At 42.5% G+C, this 17,710-nt stretch overlaps 1 protein-coding gene across 4 annotated transcripts in view; it reads left to right on the forward strand.

Moving 5' to 3' along the window:
- The window catches only part of COP1 (COP1 E3 ubiquitin ligase), a 287,714-nt gene that overhangs the window by 74,697 nt on the left and 195,307 nt on the right, over positions 1-17,710 (forward strand). For 2 of the 4 annotated variants that reach the window (XM_077453195.1, XM_077453197.1), the window contains 3 exons: positions 4,628-4,699; positions 5,188-5,264; positions 12,252-12,309. In XM_077453195.1, the coding sequence (XP_077309321.1) occupies positions 4,628-4,699; positions 5,188-5,264; positions 12,252-12,309 (207 nt within the window). The remainder of the gene's footprint in view (positions 1-4,627; positions 4,700-5,187; positions 5,265-12,251; positions 12,310-17,710) is intronic. The other 2 variants (XM_077453196.1, XM_077453199.1) reach the window with 1 other exon arrangement.

Raw genomic sequence — 17,710 nt, forward strand, 5'->3', positions numbered from 1 at the left:
TGAGATCATTTTCAGTTTACCTGGTGTGAGTTCGATAATTTTTTATTTATTTTTTGTCTCGGCATCCAGTTGACCCCTACGCTGCCACAAACGTACTAACCAAACTAACCCTGGACTTTCTCAGAGTCAGATGCCAATTCCTGCTGGAAAATGAAAGCATCATCTCCTCCATAAAGCTTGAATGGCATAAGGAAGCATGAAGTACTCTAGAATTAACTGGTTGAGCTCTGTGCTGACTTTGGACTTGATAAAACAGTGGACCAACAGCAGATGACGCGTCTCCCCAAATCATCACTGACTGTGGAAACTTTACACTGGACCTCATGCAACTTGGATTCTGTGCCTCTCCACTCTTCCTCCAGACTCCGGGACCTTGATTTTCAAATAAAATGCAAAATTTATTTTGATCGGAGGACTTTGGACCACTAAGCATCAGTCCTGTCCTTTTTTTTTCTCCTTAGCTCATGTATGAAGCGTCTGAGTTTGTCTCTGGCTCAGGAGTTGCTTGACACAAGGAATGCGACCGTTGTAGCCCATGCCCTGGATAGGTCTGTGTGTTGTGGCTCTTGGTGGCCCTTAAAGCACTAACGCCAGCCATAGTCCATGCCATGTGAATCGCCCACAAATTATTGAATGGCCTTTGCTTCACAATCCTCTCAAGGCTGCGATTATCCCTGTTGATTGCATCTTTTTCTACCACCCCCCCCCCCCCCCCCTTTTCCACTCAGCTCTCCATTTAATAAGCTTGGATACAGCACTCTGTGAACAACCATCCTTGAGGAGGGTGTCAATGAATGTCTTCTGGACAACTGTCTGCTGATTTTTGCCGTCTTCTCCATGATTGTTTTCTTTCTGAACCAGACTAAGACAATTTAAAGACTCAGGGAAACCTTTTCAGGTGTTTTGAGTTAATTAACTGATTAGAGTGTGACAGGTTTTCACTAGCTGTAAGCCATAATCCTCAAAATAAAAATAAATAAAAGCTTGAAATAGATAGCTGTGTGTAATTTACATAAGTTTCACTTTTTGAATTAAATTACTGAAATTCCATTTTTAGATCCGATTTTTTTTTAATTAATTTTTTTTAATTTTATTTTTTCAGATGCACCTGTAGGTGAAATGTTCGTAACATACAGTCCTAGTTATTCTACTTGTAATAACGTTTTGTTTATTTACTAAATAAGCTGTGCTTTTATTTCAAGCATAATACTTTTATATAAAGCCATGGGCAAATGTTTGAGAATGACACAAATGTTTTCACAAAGTCTGCTGCCTCAGTTTTTATTATGGTAATTTTGTATATACTCCAGAATGTTATGGAGCGTGATCAGATGACTTGCATTTAATTGCAAATTCCCTCTTTTCCATTAAATTAACTTAATCTCCTAAAAAAATAAATTCCACTGCATTTGCGAATAAGGCTTCAGTGTGCCCAAGAAAGTCCAGCAAGTGCCAGGACACTGTCTCCTACAGTTTAGCTGCAGAATTGGGGCACCACCAGTGCAGAGCTTGCTCAGGAATGGCAGAATGCAGCTATGAGTGTATCTGCATTCACAATGAGGCAAAGACTTTTGGAAGGTGGCCTGGTGTCAATAAGGGCATCAAAGAAGTCACTTCTCTCCAGGAAAAACTTCAGGGACAGACTGATATTCTGAAAAGGGTACAGAGATTGGACTACTGAAGACTGGGGTAAAATAACTTTCCCTGACAAATCCTCTTTCTAGTTTGGGGCATCCGGAAAAGCCCTTGTCCGGGGAAAGAAAGGGTGAGCGCTATCATTGGTCCTTTTGTCATGCCAACAGTAAAGCATCCCGAGACCATTCATGTGTAGGGTAACTTCTCAGCCAAGGGAGTGGGCTCCTCACAATTTTACCCAAGAACACAGCCATGAATAAAGAATGGTACAAAAACATCCCCCGAGAACAACTTCTCCCACCCATTCAAGAACAGTTTGATGAACAATGCATTTTCCAGCATGTTGGAGCTCCTTGCCATAAGGCAAAAGTGATAACCAAGTGGCTGGGGGAACAAAACATTGAAATTGTGGGTCCATGGCCAGGAAACTCCCAAGACTTTAATCCTATTGAATTTGTGGTAAATCTTCAAGTGGTGGGTGAAAAAAAAAAAAATCACAAATTCTGCCAAACTCCAAGCATTGATTGATTATGCAAGAATGGGCTGTTCTCAGTCAGAATGTGGCCCAAAAGTTAATTTGAACGCATGCCAGGGCAAATTACAGAGGTCTTGAAAAAGAAGGGTCAACACTACAAATATTTGACTCTTTGCATAAACCTCTTGTAATTGTCAATAAAAGCCTTTGACACTTATGACATTCTTGTAATTATACTTCAGTATACCATAGTAACATCTGACAAAAATATCTAAAAACACTGAAGCAGCAGACTTGTGAAAATGTAATATTGTCATTCATGGCTGTACACTGTATTTCATCTTCCCATTGTGTAGCAAAATAATTTTACATTTTTCAGAAGATTTCCATTTTTTTTTTTTTCTGGGGGAAAAAGTTTTTTTTTTCCTATGACTTTGTAAAGTACTGGAAATTTTTCATCTCTATCACTGGCTGAGCCAAATCCTTGTTTATTTGTGCCTTACTTCCCTCCATGACACTGCAGTATACAGTGGGAGGGTTTCAGCAACAGAAGTCTTGCTGTCAATCCAGAAAACAGTGAGCAGTACTAGGTGTGGCCAAGTGCTGAATGACGAGCTACAGGCTTGTGAATTGGCAGTGACCATGCTGATAATCATGCTATCGCCAACATCGGCTCATCCCACTCTAGTGCATAGAGGTACAGCCTAAATGAGTGGCAACACTGCATAGAATCCAGAAGCAGGAAACACAACAGGAAAGACTTTAAGAGGCAGTCATCCAACATCGTTTATCAATGGTCCCGGAGCATACCCGTAGTTGGTGTTTGGAGTCCATTTCCCACTCAAGTCTCCAAATTCCATGTCCCATATGAGGGCGTCATAATCCTGGGAAATCTACATATCCACTTTCCCTTATTATCGGATCACTTGGAATCCCTCACCATGAATGGATGAGAACCCCTGAACCCTCAACTGTAATGGTTTTTGTCCCTTTTTAAAGGGACCACAACCCAAATGATACATTTTCTACTTTCCAGAGCCCATCCTTACTATTGCTGATCTCCTTAAGGATAAACCTCTGGTGGCTAATTCTTCCCGATTTGGAAACTTCAGGACATGTAGTGATTCGTGGACCTAGGTCTATCTCCTGTCCTTTATTGGAGGGGAAAGACCTCAGAGGAAGGCCCTGTGTCATCCTGGGTTAGCCTTCTGCTGCAGGTATCCTCTGACAGGAACAGGGATTGGAAAGTCTATTTTGTTTCCTTTCCCTGTTTTGAACGCTGAACCCTGTGACACTTTTTAAAGGTCAAGGATAGGCAGTGTTGATTTTTGTCAAGACCCCTGTTAGGGATTCATCCCAGAGCTGACTGTAGCATACTGGTGAGAACGTGTCTAGCTTGATCCTTGGCTCCATCAGGATTGTAATCTGTCTCACTGGCTTATGGTAAGAGTTCTTCCATCTTATGCTTACCATTTTTGTAGTGCTTCCCATTCACCATTTTCCCTTTTTTTTTTTTTTTTTTTTTTTTTTTTATCTTGCAGAATTAAATCCTGGGTTTTCTAGGTAAACTTGTGAGCAACTTTTACAACTTTTTTGCAGGTTGTTTGTTAGGTTCAGGGTTCTTCCTTGGTAAGTCTTGGCTTTACAAGGTGGCTGCATTTTCTGACAGTTTCTCTAGACATAGTTCCTTGAATCTAATATGGTCTGGTGAGTAGAAGCTTAGTCTTTCTGCTTTAGAGCTGTTTGTCTTCCTTATGACATTTTTTGCTAGGTTCTTTGTCTGGTACTTGTTACTGCTACTGTGAGTTCAGAATTACCAGAATTTTACTTGGTTCTCTTTTATGATTAATCATTCGTCTGGTGACTTTTTTGTTCTTGGTTTCTGTTTTTTTTTTTTTTTTTTTTTTATGGCATTTCTGTGTCCTTCCTGAGGTCATGTTGGCGGCAATCCTCTATCAGAGGCTTATCTGGTGTCTGATTTGGGTATTGTTCCTTCGGGTGTCACCTGGGTTGCGAGCAGGTCCACATTTACTTTTTTTTTTAATTTTTTTATTTTTTTGGGGAGCATGTTATTGATTGTTTGTCCACCCCTCAGTTGGACTCCTTTTGGATGTCCCGACAGATACATTTTTCTGTTCTTCAGTAGGTAACAAATGAGAACTTTGTGAAGAGGAGGTGTTATCATTTTATGACCTACAGAATTTGTTTGCTAGCATTCAGTCTGCCTCAGTAACAAAAAAAAATAAATGTGCGAGGAGTATAAAAATCCTATTATGTGATCACACTAGAATGGTTAATAAGGACACCAAATGCTCTGTGCTCGGTAACCCAGTTCTATATTTGCTTGCGTTAAGTGGCCGCTATTATTGATGATTTGCTGTAAATGAAATGCCGTTTTCTTGCTCGCCGTGTGTCATACAAGCTCTTCCCTTTTTATGTTCACTGTAAATTTGTAGATAATAAATGGTGCTCTAAAGCCTTTATTTCATGTCTTCTCTTCTGTTTTTGACCTTCTAGCAACTGGAGCAGATCCAGAAAGAACTGAGTGTGGTGGAGGAAGACATAAAGCGCGTAGAGGTGAGAGACTTGGTCAGTTCTGTCTGCAGCTGGGTTCTTTTGGCAGTCTGTCTACTAACATCCACCTCTAAAGTCAGGTGGCTTTAGATTCTCCTTCTCCTCCTCCTCCTCCTCCTTCTCCTTCTCCTTCTCCTTCTCCTTCTCCTCCTTCTCCTCCTTCTCCTCCTCCTTCTCCTCCTCCTTCTCCTTCTCCTTCTCCTTCTCTTTCTCTTTTTTTTTTGCTCTCTCTCCTTAGCGCAAGTGAGCATTTTTTTCACATTTGCTTTAAAGGAACACTATTAGGATATAAATAAAATAACTGCCATTGCTAAAGCAGTCACCAGAAGTATGACAATTACTATAATGCCTTGGGCATATGCCGTAAAGGCTGTGGGATGTTTTGTTGGAGCCTGGAGGTCTGCTTTGATCAATAAGCTGCTACATTAGTGTCATGATGCACGCTTTTTGCTGATTTAAGTATGCATATATTCTGGCAGTTATTTAATTTTTGTTTTTTCCAGGAGATGAGTGGCTTATACTCTCCACGCAGTGAAGATAGCACTGTTCCCCAGTTTGAGGCCCCCTCCCCATCACACAGGTGAGATTAACACCAGTATTTTAGTGGCTATGACTTTGGAAATATACTGTAATTAGATTTTGTTTTTGATTAGGCCTCATTCACACACACACACACACTGAGGCCATAGACTATGAATGACCCATCAGGTGCTACATGCAGGCAGCCCATGTAAGTGTATGGGGACACAACAGCTGCACAAACATAGTTGCTTGTATTATGGACAGGCGTGTGGATGCGCAAAAAACTATGTTCAGAGTCGCACACCTTTCACGTTAGGTTGAGTAGTTGTGTCCATGCAGCTTCTTAATCCCGATACCCTTACATGAGCTGTCTATGCAGCTTGAGCCACTAGGTGCTGCATGTAAACGGACAAGGCCATTTATGGCCTACGGTCTCAGTGCATAAGGCCTAATGCTACACGTTTTTGTTTTCAAAGTGATCCCCTTCATACACTTGCACTTGAGAGGGTTGATCTATATTTTTTGGGGGGGGATAGAGTGGTTATGGATTAAAATTGCTGTCTGGCTTTTATTGCTCCCTGTTTGGAGATTTACCATACCGGTTACAGATATCGAAGGGAAAATCGATAATTCTGATTTGACACTGGAACAGATTTAGAGAGGAATACGTTCTTGGCACTTCTTTTGTCAGTGTAAAACAGGAAGTTAATGAAAATTTTGCCTTTCAACAGCAAAACAAAAGCTGTATTAACCATTCCCTTTACTATTTAAAATTTAGGTTTTCTACAAAGTGGCTTGCTGCACACAGATCTCTGGTAAAATTAGTGGATAGTTTTATTTGTAGCAAATGGAGAATATGTTATGTGACTTAGGCCCCTTTCACACCAGCGGACCGATGAGGTCCGCCCCGCCACCCAATTGTTCTCTATGAGGTGGCGGATGTCAGCCAACATGTGTCCACTGACACCCGTCTGGCATCCGATCTGCCAAAATCCACTGAAAACAGACAGCTGGGGATACGTTAGCCATCCGTCCATTGGGTCAGATCGGATGACATGCAGTCCGTTAGCATCTGACCACCCCACAGAGATGAGCGTGGTCTCTGTCCTTGTCCTCTCCACATAGTGGAGTAGATAGGACCTGTAGTCTGCCTGTTCGGCAGGGATCAGTGGAGGGATCCCCTGCTGAGCAGGCAAAATTTGCTCGGATGGATCCTCACTATGTGAAATGGGCCCTAGTCAAGTGCAAAATCTATATAAAATAACTTGTAAAAAATTATATATAACTCAACCTGATGAGGTTACAAAATGCAACCCTCTGGTGCTGGTATCTGTAAGACCCTCACTTTCTGGGGCCAGCAGATATATAGTGCAGCTGTATAAAAAGTGTTCGCCACAGGAGCCAAAAATGCTCTTTTGTAGTGCAGTATTTATTTTAAAAATTGCGCTCAACAAACCAATATAAAAAGCAAGTATCAAAACTCAAAAATGTCTGCCACGTGTAAAGCCAAGTGGTAGCAAGACCTTCAGCACTCTTTAGCTCCATCCAACATGTTTCACGCTCTAGGGCATCCTCAGGAGCCAACAACTTTTTGACCCCTGAGGATGCCCTAGAGCGTGAAATGCATGCATGGAGCTAAAGAGTGCTGAAGTCTTGATATATTCTGTACTTGCGTTTTTTATATTGGTTTGTTGACCCCAGACTCATGTTGTTGTATAAGCTGATGGTTTAGGTTTAATGTACTGTAAAGATTATAAGGTACGCATATAGTTTTGTGTTTGGTGATTTTATGGCTTACATATATTCATATATCAGTAGACTTTAAAGCGGGAGCCTTTCGGCTTCATTTCCCGGTTCCCTACTGCGCATGCGCGAGCCGCGCGGCGCAATCCGGACGGTCCCCGCTGCCTCTGGGAGCTGTGTGTTTCCCAGCAGGCAGCGGGGCACTTGCTGAAGGGGGCTGGCGCTTGCGGAACGGGGGCGTAACGTACGCCCCGTTCCGCAGAGAGCTAGCCCGGAAGTGGGTGCAGTTACCTGGATTATCCAGGTAACTGCACCCCCCTCCCCCCTGAAAGGTGCCGATTGTGGCGCCGGAGGGGGGGGGGATTCCGATGAGCGGAGGTCCATTTTAGGGTGGACCTCCGCTTTAAGCAGCACAGCTTTATTTTGTCTTCAGTTCATACTGCCCCACAAGATGATTATACAAAGACATACACAGCAATCTCTCATTAATTAGTAATTCCACCACCTCTGGGTGCAGAGAACTCACCAGAGCAATATTACCGCTATATCGCAAGAAGGTCATAAGAGCATACAACTCATCAAATGTTCTTTAATTTTATCCACTGATTTCTATAAATCCTATATTAACAGAGTTGTATCCACAGTACAAAAAAAATCTACTTCGGCCTTTTTATATTTTCTTATTCAGATTGTCACATTCATATGCAACACTAAAAAAAAAAGAAAAATGGAACCCAACATAGTGTAAAATCAAAAAAAGTCTTTAAAAAATAGAATTACAAGAAACACAAATGTAACAGTGCTTCCGATCGCACTGGTTAAATATGCAGAGGGAATATTACATCAGGCTCTATGGTTTTCATTAAGGAAGGCACTGGGGGTAGAAGCGCTTACTCCACAAAATGAAGCCTAAATTTTTCTCTTATGGCTACTACTATATCTCAGAGAAACCGTTCCTGTCTCTTATCCCAGGTGTCTACTTCCAAATCAAGGCCTTAAAACCTTTTGTCGCAAGCCCCGGACTTTTAAGTCCACCAAGCCTGCCCAGGCGTGTAGGGGATGTCTGTTGGTCTTGGTTCCTAACTGGATCTGGGACAATCCTCACATGGAGTACCTGGGTATAATCTCAGACACAGCCCAAGATAGAATTTTCCATCCCCAAGAGAAGGTTGCTTCCATAAAGGGGAGCTCCAGAAATTTTTGTAAAAATGAGTCAGCAGTCACATAAATTTGTAGGCTTAGTGTTTAAAGTGCAAGTCCTACCTAAAACTGAAATCCCTGCATCTACTGGCATCCACGATCGGACACCAACCTATCTAGCACTGTAAAGAACCACAGGGGGACCGGACCCCAGAAGAGGAGGATAGGGGCTGCTCTGTGCAAAACCCTTGCACAGATGAGGCAAGTATAAAATGTTTCTTATTAAAAAACAAAACTTAACAACCCATTTTAACTAAAGATGCTGTTTTGCCATGAAGTCCCCCCTGCGCATGCAGCATGGCCAGATGATCAGATGCTTGCATGGTTGCAAGCTCTGGTGTGAGTCTAACTCTACAAGTTCTAGCTAGGGTATATAGGTCTTGTATGTAGGAAATGATCAAGCCCACCTTCAGAGCAAAACTGCCTTCTAAGGAAAATGATAAATTCCTAAAGGAGAGGGGGCTGTCATGTCCATATATGCAGTTCACATTCCAATAAGAGTCATCCAAGAAGGTAACCAGAATAATGAACATATTAGTGGCTGTATTAGATATTTGTGAGGCCAACCTTAATAAGGAATATATAATATTTCCCTATTACGCCAGGGCTATCACTAGTGTAACATTTTAATCTTATGGTTCGTTTAAGACTGTTGTCACTTAAATCAGTTTTTAAACTAAATTTAGGTGTTTTTTTTTTGTGTTTTTTTTATTTACTCTTTCCACATTGAGAGATGCTGTCCTCTAAGAATTGTATAGTCTCATCCCTCTTTAGTAGAGCATTGCATTCCTTGAGTTGCAAGGACGAATGTGGTCATAAACATCCAAAACATCTAAGGTTATACATTCTATTACACAACACTCCTACCAAGAAAAATATGATTTCTATAATAAACTAGTTTGCAAATGTCATTGGCTGGAATTCTACTTTGAACCCATGTAATAACCTGTTCTGTGGATCGTTGATATCAATATTAGCCTGTAATCTAACTGGATATGTTCATTTAGACTTTTAGAGGTTCTTCACCCTAGAGAAAAAAAAGCAAGTTAGCTGCTACAAATCCTGTAGCTGCTCAGTTTTAACAAAAGGATACTCCCCTATTCAAAGATCCCACGCTGTTCTCACCTGTTCTGTTTCTTTGGTCTTCGTGAGCTGGCATCTTTAGATAGGAAAGCTGGCTGTGACTCCTTGCAGCTTCACAGACGGCTTCCCAGCGGACATGCACGAGAAGCACTATGCTTTGTGAATGGTCCTGCAGCCTTCTGGGACCTTTGATTTGTCCCTGAAAGTTGTGGGCAAAGAGAGGGGGGACCAAACTTCTGCTTGGATCGCTTAAACTTAGGGGGACACTGATGCCTATAACATTTTTTTTACCTTTAATGCAAGGGATGCGTTAAAGTGGATGTAAACCTCATTCATGAAACTTGACCTAGGCACATACAGTATCTCACAAAAGTGAATACACTCCTCACATTTTTGAAAATATTTTGTTATCTTTTCATGTGACAACACTGAAGAAATTACACTTTGCTACAATATAAAATGGTGAGTGTACAGCTTGTATAACAGTGTAAATTTTCTGTCCCCTCAAAATAACAACACACAGCCATTAATGTCTAAACCGCTGGCAACAAAAGTGAGTACACCCCAAGTGAAAATGCCAACATTGGGCCCAAAGTGTCAATATTTTGTATGACCACCATTATTTTCCAGCACTGCTTTAACACTCTTGGGCATGGAGTTCACCAGATTGCCACTGGAGTCCTCTTCCACTCCTCCATGATGACATCATGGAGTTGGTGGATGTTGGAGACCTTGCGCTTTTCAGTTTTTGAGAATGACTCACAGATGCTCAGTAGGGTTTAGGTCTGAAGACATGCTTGGCTAGTTCATCACTTTAACCCTCAGCTTCTTTAGCAAGGCAATGGTAGTCTTGGAGGTGTTTTTAGGGTCATTATGTTGGAATACTGCCCTGCGGCACAGTCTCCGAAGGGAGGGGCTTGTGCTCTTTCAGTATATCACAGTACATGTTGGCATTCATGGTTCTCTCAATGAACTGTAGCTCCCCAGACCATGACACTCCCACTACCATGCTTGACTGTAGGCAAGACACACTTGTCTTTGTACTTTTCACCTGGTTGCTGCCACACACGCTTGACACCATCTGAACCAATTAAGTTTATCTTGGTCTCATCAGACCACAGAACATGGTTCCAGTAATCCGTGTCCTTAGTCTGCTTGTCTTCAGAAAACTGTTTTACGGGCTTCCTTGCGCATCATCTTTAGAAGATTCTTCCTCCTGGGATGACAACCATGCAGACCAATTTGATGCAGTGTTTGGCATACTGTCTGAGCACTGACAGGCTGACCACCCCTTAAAGCTCTGCAGCAATGCTGGCAACACTCATACGTCTATTTCCCAAAGACCACCTCTGGATATAACATTGAGCTCATGCACTCAACTTCTTTAGTAGTCTATGGCGAGGCCTGTTCTGAGTGGCACCTGCCCTGTTAAACCATTGTATGGTCTTGGCCACCGTGCTGCAGCTCAGTTTCAGGGTCTTAGCAATCTTCTTATAGCCATCTTTATGTAGCGAAACTATTCTTCCTTTTTTTTTTTTTTTTTTTTTCAGATCTGAGTTCTTTGCCATGAGGTGCCATGTTGAACTTCCAGAGATCAGTATGTGAGAGTGATAACATAACTGCTCCCCATTCACATCTGAGACCTTTTAACACAAACGAGTCACATGACACCAGGCAGGGAAAATGGCTAATTGGGCCCATTTGGACATTTTTCTCTTAGGGGTGTACTCACTTTTGTTATCAGCATTTTAGACAGTAATGGCTGTGTGATCAGTTATTTTTAGGGGACAGCAAATTCACACTGTTATACAAGCTGTACACTCACTACTTTACATTGTAGCAAATTGTAATTTCTTCAGTGTTGTATGAAAGGATATAATAAAATATTTACAAAATGTGAGGGGTGTCCTCACTTTTGTGTGATACTGTATATTTGCAGTGTTTTTCTTATCTCTTGCCAAAGTCCTAAGTCCTCTGTCTTTATGCTGCTCAGTTCTTCTGTTATCAGCATGATTACTTCTGACAACCAAGTTAAAACCAACCTGAAATTTGTGGGGATGGATGCTATAAAAAGATTAGCAGAGAGTGTGTCTATTCACAGCACATTCCTTCCTGTGCCTATGTGGAGTGGGGGCGTGTACCTGTCCTCCAGTCATCTGTCTCCTACTGTAAGCCAGGACTACACTCCCAATGCTGAACAGGAAGAAAAAATTCTCGCATGAAATGCACTTTCTAAAGAATATAGCAAGCTGAAGACAGCAAATATACATGTAAAACTTATGTAGGGAGATTTTTTTTCATCCCTGTGTATCATTTGAGGCTGTTCACTTCACTGGGTATATGTGAGAGTTTACATCCACTTTTTAAGGTACAAAAGCATTTATTCTTTATAACCACTTTAAGGCTGGGTTCACACTGCTGCGGGGGGAGATCCGGATGTGATTCGCACAGCAAATCACATCCGATCTCCGTAGCAATGCGAGTTAGCAATGCAGATAGTATGGCTGAATTCGCATCGCTCCCGCAGCAAACTCGCACGGGACCCTTTTTTGGGTCCGCAACAGAATCGGATCACACCATGCGATCCGATTCCTGTGCGAGTCGGCAGATCGCACTGCGATATGCCGACGGATCTGGGGGTGTCATTAACATAACATTGACACTCCCAGCCGTCCGCATAGGGCAGTGTGAACTGCCGGCGGGAGGTGTGCGATGCGGGAAAACGCAGCGGATTCGCGGCGTTCCCGCATCGCTATAGTGTGAACCTGGCCTAAAAGAGTAATGTGTGACATTTTTATTTTTTACTTCCATTAGTGAGTTATCTATCTTGGTGTGGTACAATGACACATTATCATCTGTGGCTGTATCTGTCATTTTGTCTTTCTGCTTGTTCCACTTTTTTTATTTTGGTCTCTTTTAGGTCATTAAGTTTAATTCCAAAGAGCTAGATTAAATAATAATTTAGATTGCATAAATAACTCTTCCCTTTTTTTTTTTTTTTTTTTTTTTTGCCTAACAGTAACATAATTGACTCAACAGAGTACAACCCACCACCTGGATTTAGTGGAAACTCTCAGGTGAGTGTTGTGTGTTTGTTTTTTTATTGTTTTTTTCCCCATCTGCTGTCATGGTAATCGTAAAAAAAATACACTGCTTGCTTTCGACCCTATAACTGCAATGCAGCTGCTAAAATACACTTTAATTGAAAAAGGCATAACATTTCTGGGGGCCCATAGTTCTAACAGTCACCTACATACAGCAGTTCAGAATGAAGGAACTTGCGTGGCCTGACTTTTGCTTTAGAATCTCAAAGCTGGTGATGGGAGACTCAGGCACAGAGGGTCTTTTTAATTGATTTGCACTGGTCTTAAAGCAGACCTGTTCTCCAATTAGAAGGGTTTACTACTCTCCTTGAGAAAATTCTGCTATAGTTTCTTTTCTGTGCTGGCTCCTGTGTCGAGGCTTAGGTATGTGATCACATAATCTCTAGTCAAGGGAAAGATCAATTGTTCTGAACTCTGATCCTCAACTTCAGTATTGGTACTTGACCAAGTGCATCACATGTGGCCAGGACTGAAGGAAACCTGCAGCACCATATTCATAGATGGAACCTCCACCCCCTCATATGGGCACAATTTTGCATGACCGTGCAATTGTCATTCAAAGTGTGACAGCTCTGAAAACAGAATATTGGTCTGGGCAAGAGGAGGTGAAAGTGTCTGATTATTGAATCAGTTGAGCTATTACAGGAAGACTTTGACGATAACGTTTGAGTAAAAAAAATAAAAAAATCTAGAGCAGGTTTAGTGCAAACGTGCAATTCTAGTAAAACACAATTGTTGGAGAGCCTGCCCTTAGGGCCCATGGGTTATGCACCCTGGATCTATAAGCTGACTAAAATCTGCCTAATTCAGTGCATGTTAGATTTCTCCTGTTGAGATGTAGACTACATCACTGTCCTATTTCCTGACGCTGCTAAATTACTCTCCAACCTGGTGGAGTCCTTATTTATTTTAATAGCCTTCATCACATCTTCCCCCCCCCCGCTTCCACATTTGGCACCTTTTCGAGGGGTAGAGTGGATCGGGTACCTGGTTTTGGCTTCTGGCTTTGAAGATTTGCCTTTATTATATGGAACATCTAGATGGGGTGCATGCTGAACCTGTTACACCCTAAATATGGTATGTAACATCGGGACCGATATCCCTTCAACAGAAGCCAGTGATCAGCTTCTTTTTCTCCTCGCGCTGTCAGCGTGAGAAGGAAAAAAAAACTATTACCGATCTTCTGTTTACAGCACGTGATCAGCTGTCATTGGCTGAAAGCTGACTGTGGTAAGGGGCCTGGGATCGACCCCTTTCTCTGATCTTTGATCACCCAAGTCCCAGTGACTCAGTGCGCGGCTAGCGTCCAAAGGGAAGGAAGTCTATTGACTGCCTCCTGGCAAAGTAGGTCCACGCTGTAGCCATAATTCGGCTATAGTGCTGATTGGAAGGGGTTAACCACTTCCGTACAGGGCATTTTTTACCCCCTTCCTGGCCAGACCAGTTTTCAGCGCTATAACAATTTGAATTGCGTGGTCATGCAACACTGTACCCATATGACATTTTTATTTTTCTCCCACAAATAAAGCCTTTTGGTATTTTATCACCTCCGCGGTTTTTATTTTTTGCACTATAAACAAGAGCGACAAATTAAAAAAAAAAAACAATGTTTTACCCCTTTTGCTGTAATAAATATCCCATTTAAAAAAAAAAAAAAATTCTCAGTTTATGCCGATATGTATTCTTCAACATATTTTTGGTAACTAAGCATATATTGATTGGTTTGCGCAAAAGTTTATAGCGCCTACAAAATAGGGGATAGATTTATGGCATTTTTTATTTTTTACTCGTAATGGCGGTGATCTGCTATTTTTATCATGATTTTGACTTTGCGGCAGACATATCGGACACTTTTGACAATATTTTGGGACCATTCACATTTACACAGCGATCAGTGCTGTAAAAATGCATTGATTACTGTATAAATGTCACTGTCAGGGAAGGAGTTAACACTAGTGGGCAATCAAGGGGTTAAATGTGTTACCTGGGGAGTGATGCTAACTGGGGGGGGGGCAGGGGGGCGCGACTGACTTGGGGAGGAGACCGATCGGTGTTCATACTTGGTATGAACACACAATCTTTCTCTTCTCCCCTGACAGGACGTGGATCTGTGTGTTTACACACACAGATAAATGGTCCTGCTCTGTAACGAGCGATCGCGATTGACCGGCGGTCATCGCGGGCACGCACATCGACTCGGTGAGATGGCGGTGGCGCTGGGAAGCTGAGGACGTCGTATATCATATGAAACCTGGCCAGGATGAAGTGGTTTAAATGTGTTCTTTTTAACCACTTCCCACCCGGCCAATGCACATATACGGCCGGGTGGGAGCCGCCTACTCCTGATAGGACGTTCAGGAACGTCATTCAGGAGTAGCGGGATCGCGCGCGCGCCCGTGCAGCGGCGCGATCCCGATGCGCCCGTGTCACCCGGACACGGCGCATCTCAGATCGGCAGGAGGGCTCTGTGATTGGCCCTCCTGATCACATGACGGCCGTGTCCAATCACGGCCGTCATGTGATGTAAACAAACAGCCGGTTGCTAGGCAATCGGCTCCTCCTCTCCTCACACAGAAGTCATCGCTGTGGAGAGGAGAGCAGATCGCTGCAGCCGGCTGCTGATCAGTGAGTATGAGCTGCTTTTTACAGCTTTTTACTCACTGATCACCAGTCTAGTGTACACAGTAAACACACCACACAGTAAACACATCACACAGTATAAACACAATGTCCCCACACATGTCCCCAAAACATACATGTCCCCAAATAATAAAAACACATGTCCCTAATAATAAAAACATGTCCCCCACATATGTCCCACTAAAATCACATGTCCCAATGATTATCTGCACACATATGTACGTGATCACCTGCACACATATGTACATGATCATTTGCGTACATATGTCCGTGATCACACAAACCAATTATTATACACTTAACGGATTTTTTTTTACCAAAAACATGTAGCAGAATACATTTTGGCTTAAATTTATGACAAAATTTGATTTTATTGGATTTTTATTGAAGTAGAAAAAAGAAAATATTGTTTTTTTTTTTTCCAAATTTCCGCTTTTTTGCGCTTATATCGCAAAAAATAAAAAACGGAGTCGTGAATAAATACCACCAAAATAAAGCTCTATTTGTGCGAACAAAATGATAAAAATTTCATTTGGGTACAGTGTAGCATGACCGCGCAATTGTCACTGAAAGCGCTAGAGCGCTGAAAGCTGAAAATTGGGCTGGGAAGGAAGGGGGCGAAAGTGCCCTGTATTGAAGTGGTTAAAGACTATGCATTTTATTTTCCCCCAGACAAACCATTGGATACAGTTCTGTAATTTTATGTTCTCTATTGTGAATTGCTAAATGTATAATATAATGCCAGCCAAAACTTTTTTATTTTTTTTGAGGGAATTAGAGCCTCAGTCAGGTCTCTGTTCTGTTTCTGACTATTGCTTCTTATTCCTTTCCTCCCCTCGCAGTGCATCCGGAAACTATTCACAATGCTTCACTTTTTCCACATTTTGTTATCTTACAGCCTTATTCCAAAACAGATTCATTATTTTCCTCAAAATTCTACAAACATGACTCCATAATGACAACACAAAAGAAGTTTATTTGGAATCTTTGCAAATGTATTCAAAAAAATAAATCATACGTACATCGTGTTTTCACTGATCACCCTTGAGGCTTACGGGCAGGGTCACACTGGTACGACACGACACGGACTTGAAGTCCGACATCCATCTGACTTCGATGATTGGGGATCCGACTTTGATCCCGAAAATGCCAGGTACTTTGTGTCTGGTATAAATCTTTAGGGGAAACTCCACTCCAAGTTAAAAAAAAAATCAAAACATGGGGTTCCCCCTCCAAGACCATACCAGACCCTTTGGTCTGGTCTGGTGTGGTTTTTAGGGGGAATGAAACGGCTTGCGCTGTCCACCCCAAAGCATGTTGTCTCCATGTTGATGAGGACAAGGGCCTCTTTCCAACAACCCTGGCCAGTGGTTGTCGGGGTCTGCAGGCAGGGGGGCTTATCCGAATCTGGGGGCCCCCAGATCCTGGCCCCCCACCTTATGTGAATGAGTATGGGGTACATTGTACCCCTACCCATTCACCTAAAAGTGTCAAAAATAAAAACCGTACACCGGTATTTGATAAAGTAATTTATTAAATCTGTTTTGCCGTCTCTCCGTTTTCTTCTCCCACTGCAAGTTCTTCTCTCCTCTCCACTGTCTTCTCCCTCTTCTGCTGGGTCTCCTCGATCCGGCAGTGTCAGAAGACATCAGCGGGTCAGTCACTCCCGCTCTGCTAGGTTTGCCATTACTTATATAGGCATGGGGAGGGGCCTCTGAATGACTTCATACCTATATAAGTAATGGCACACCGTGGATCTAGCATTACAGTGGGAGAGAGCATCAAGAGAAGATCGGAGGAAGAACAGTAGGAGAGGACCGTGCAGAGAGGAGACCCGGCAGGGAGATGAGGGAGAAGACCTCTCCAGAGGAGGGTGAAGAAATCCGAAGAGACACCGGAGCTGATTTAATAAATGACTTTGTCAAAAACGTGTACTGTTTTTATTTTTGACACTTTTTTTTTTTTTTTTTTTAGGTGACTGGGTAGGGGTACATTGTACCTCATAATCGTTCACATAAGGTGGGAAGGAGCTGGGATCTGGACCCCCCCCACCCCAAAGCACCCCCACCCCCATGTTGAGAGCATGTGGCCTGGTATGGTTCACCACCCCCTTTTGTGATCTGCCAGGCTGCATGCTCGGATAAGGGTCTGGTATGCTTCCTTTTTTTTTTTTTTTTTTTTGTGTGTGGGGTGGTTCCCCTTAAAATCCATACTAGACTGAAGGGCCTGGTATGGTCTTGGAGGAGAAACCCCTTGCCGTTCTCTTAAATATGGCATGGCGTTCCCCTTCAAGATCATCAGAGCACAAGTCGCATGCCAAAGTCTGATCAGTTAAGATGATGAATTTGTTCAGACTTCAATAATATTCAATGGGCTGAAGTAGGATCAAAGTCAGACCAGAGTAGTGCAGGAACCTTTTTCAATGTCGGACCGACTTGCGTCAGACCAGTTAAGACGTCTCTCATACGGAACCATTGATTTGCACATGTCATGCGTCATGAGCTTTCAATGTCTGAGCGTTTGTCGTACAAGTGTGAACCTGGCCTGAACTTGATTTGAGTCCACCTGTGGTAAATGCTGTTTTTTGGACGTGATTTGGAAAGGCACACACCTGTCCATCTAAGGTCCCACAGGTAACAGTGCATGTCAGAGCACAAACCAAGCTATGAATTGTCTGTAGACCTCAGAGACGGAATTGCATTGAGGCAAAGATCTGGGGAAGGGTACAGAAAAA

This window comes from Lithobates pipiens, unplaced genomic scaffold (assembly GCF_037356315.1).
Source record: "Lithobates pipiens isolate NorthernLeopardFrog02 unplaced genomic scaffold, aLitPip1_a1.2 Scaffold_23, whole genome shotgun sequence".
NCBI lineage: Eukaryota > Metazoa > Chordata > Amphibia > Anura > Ranidae > Lithobates > Lithobates pipiens.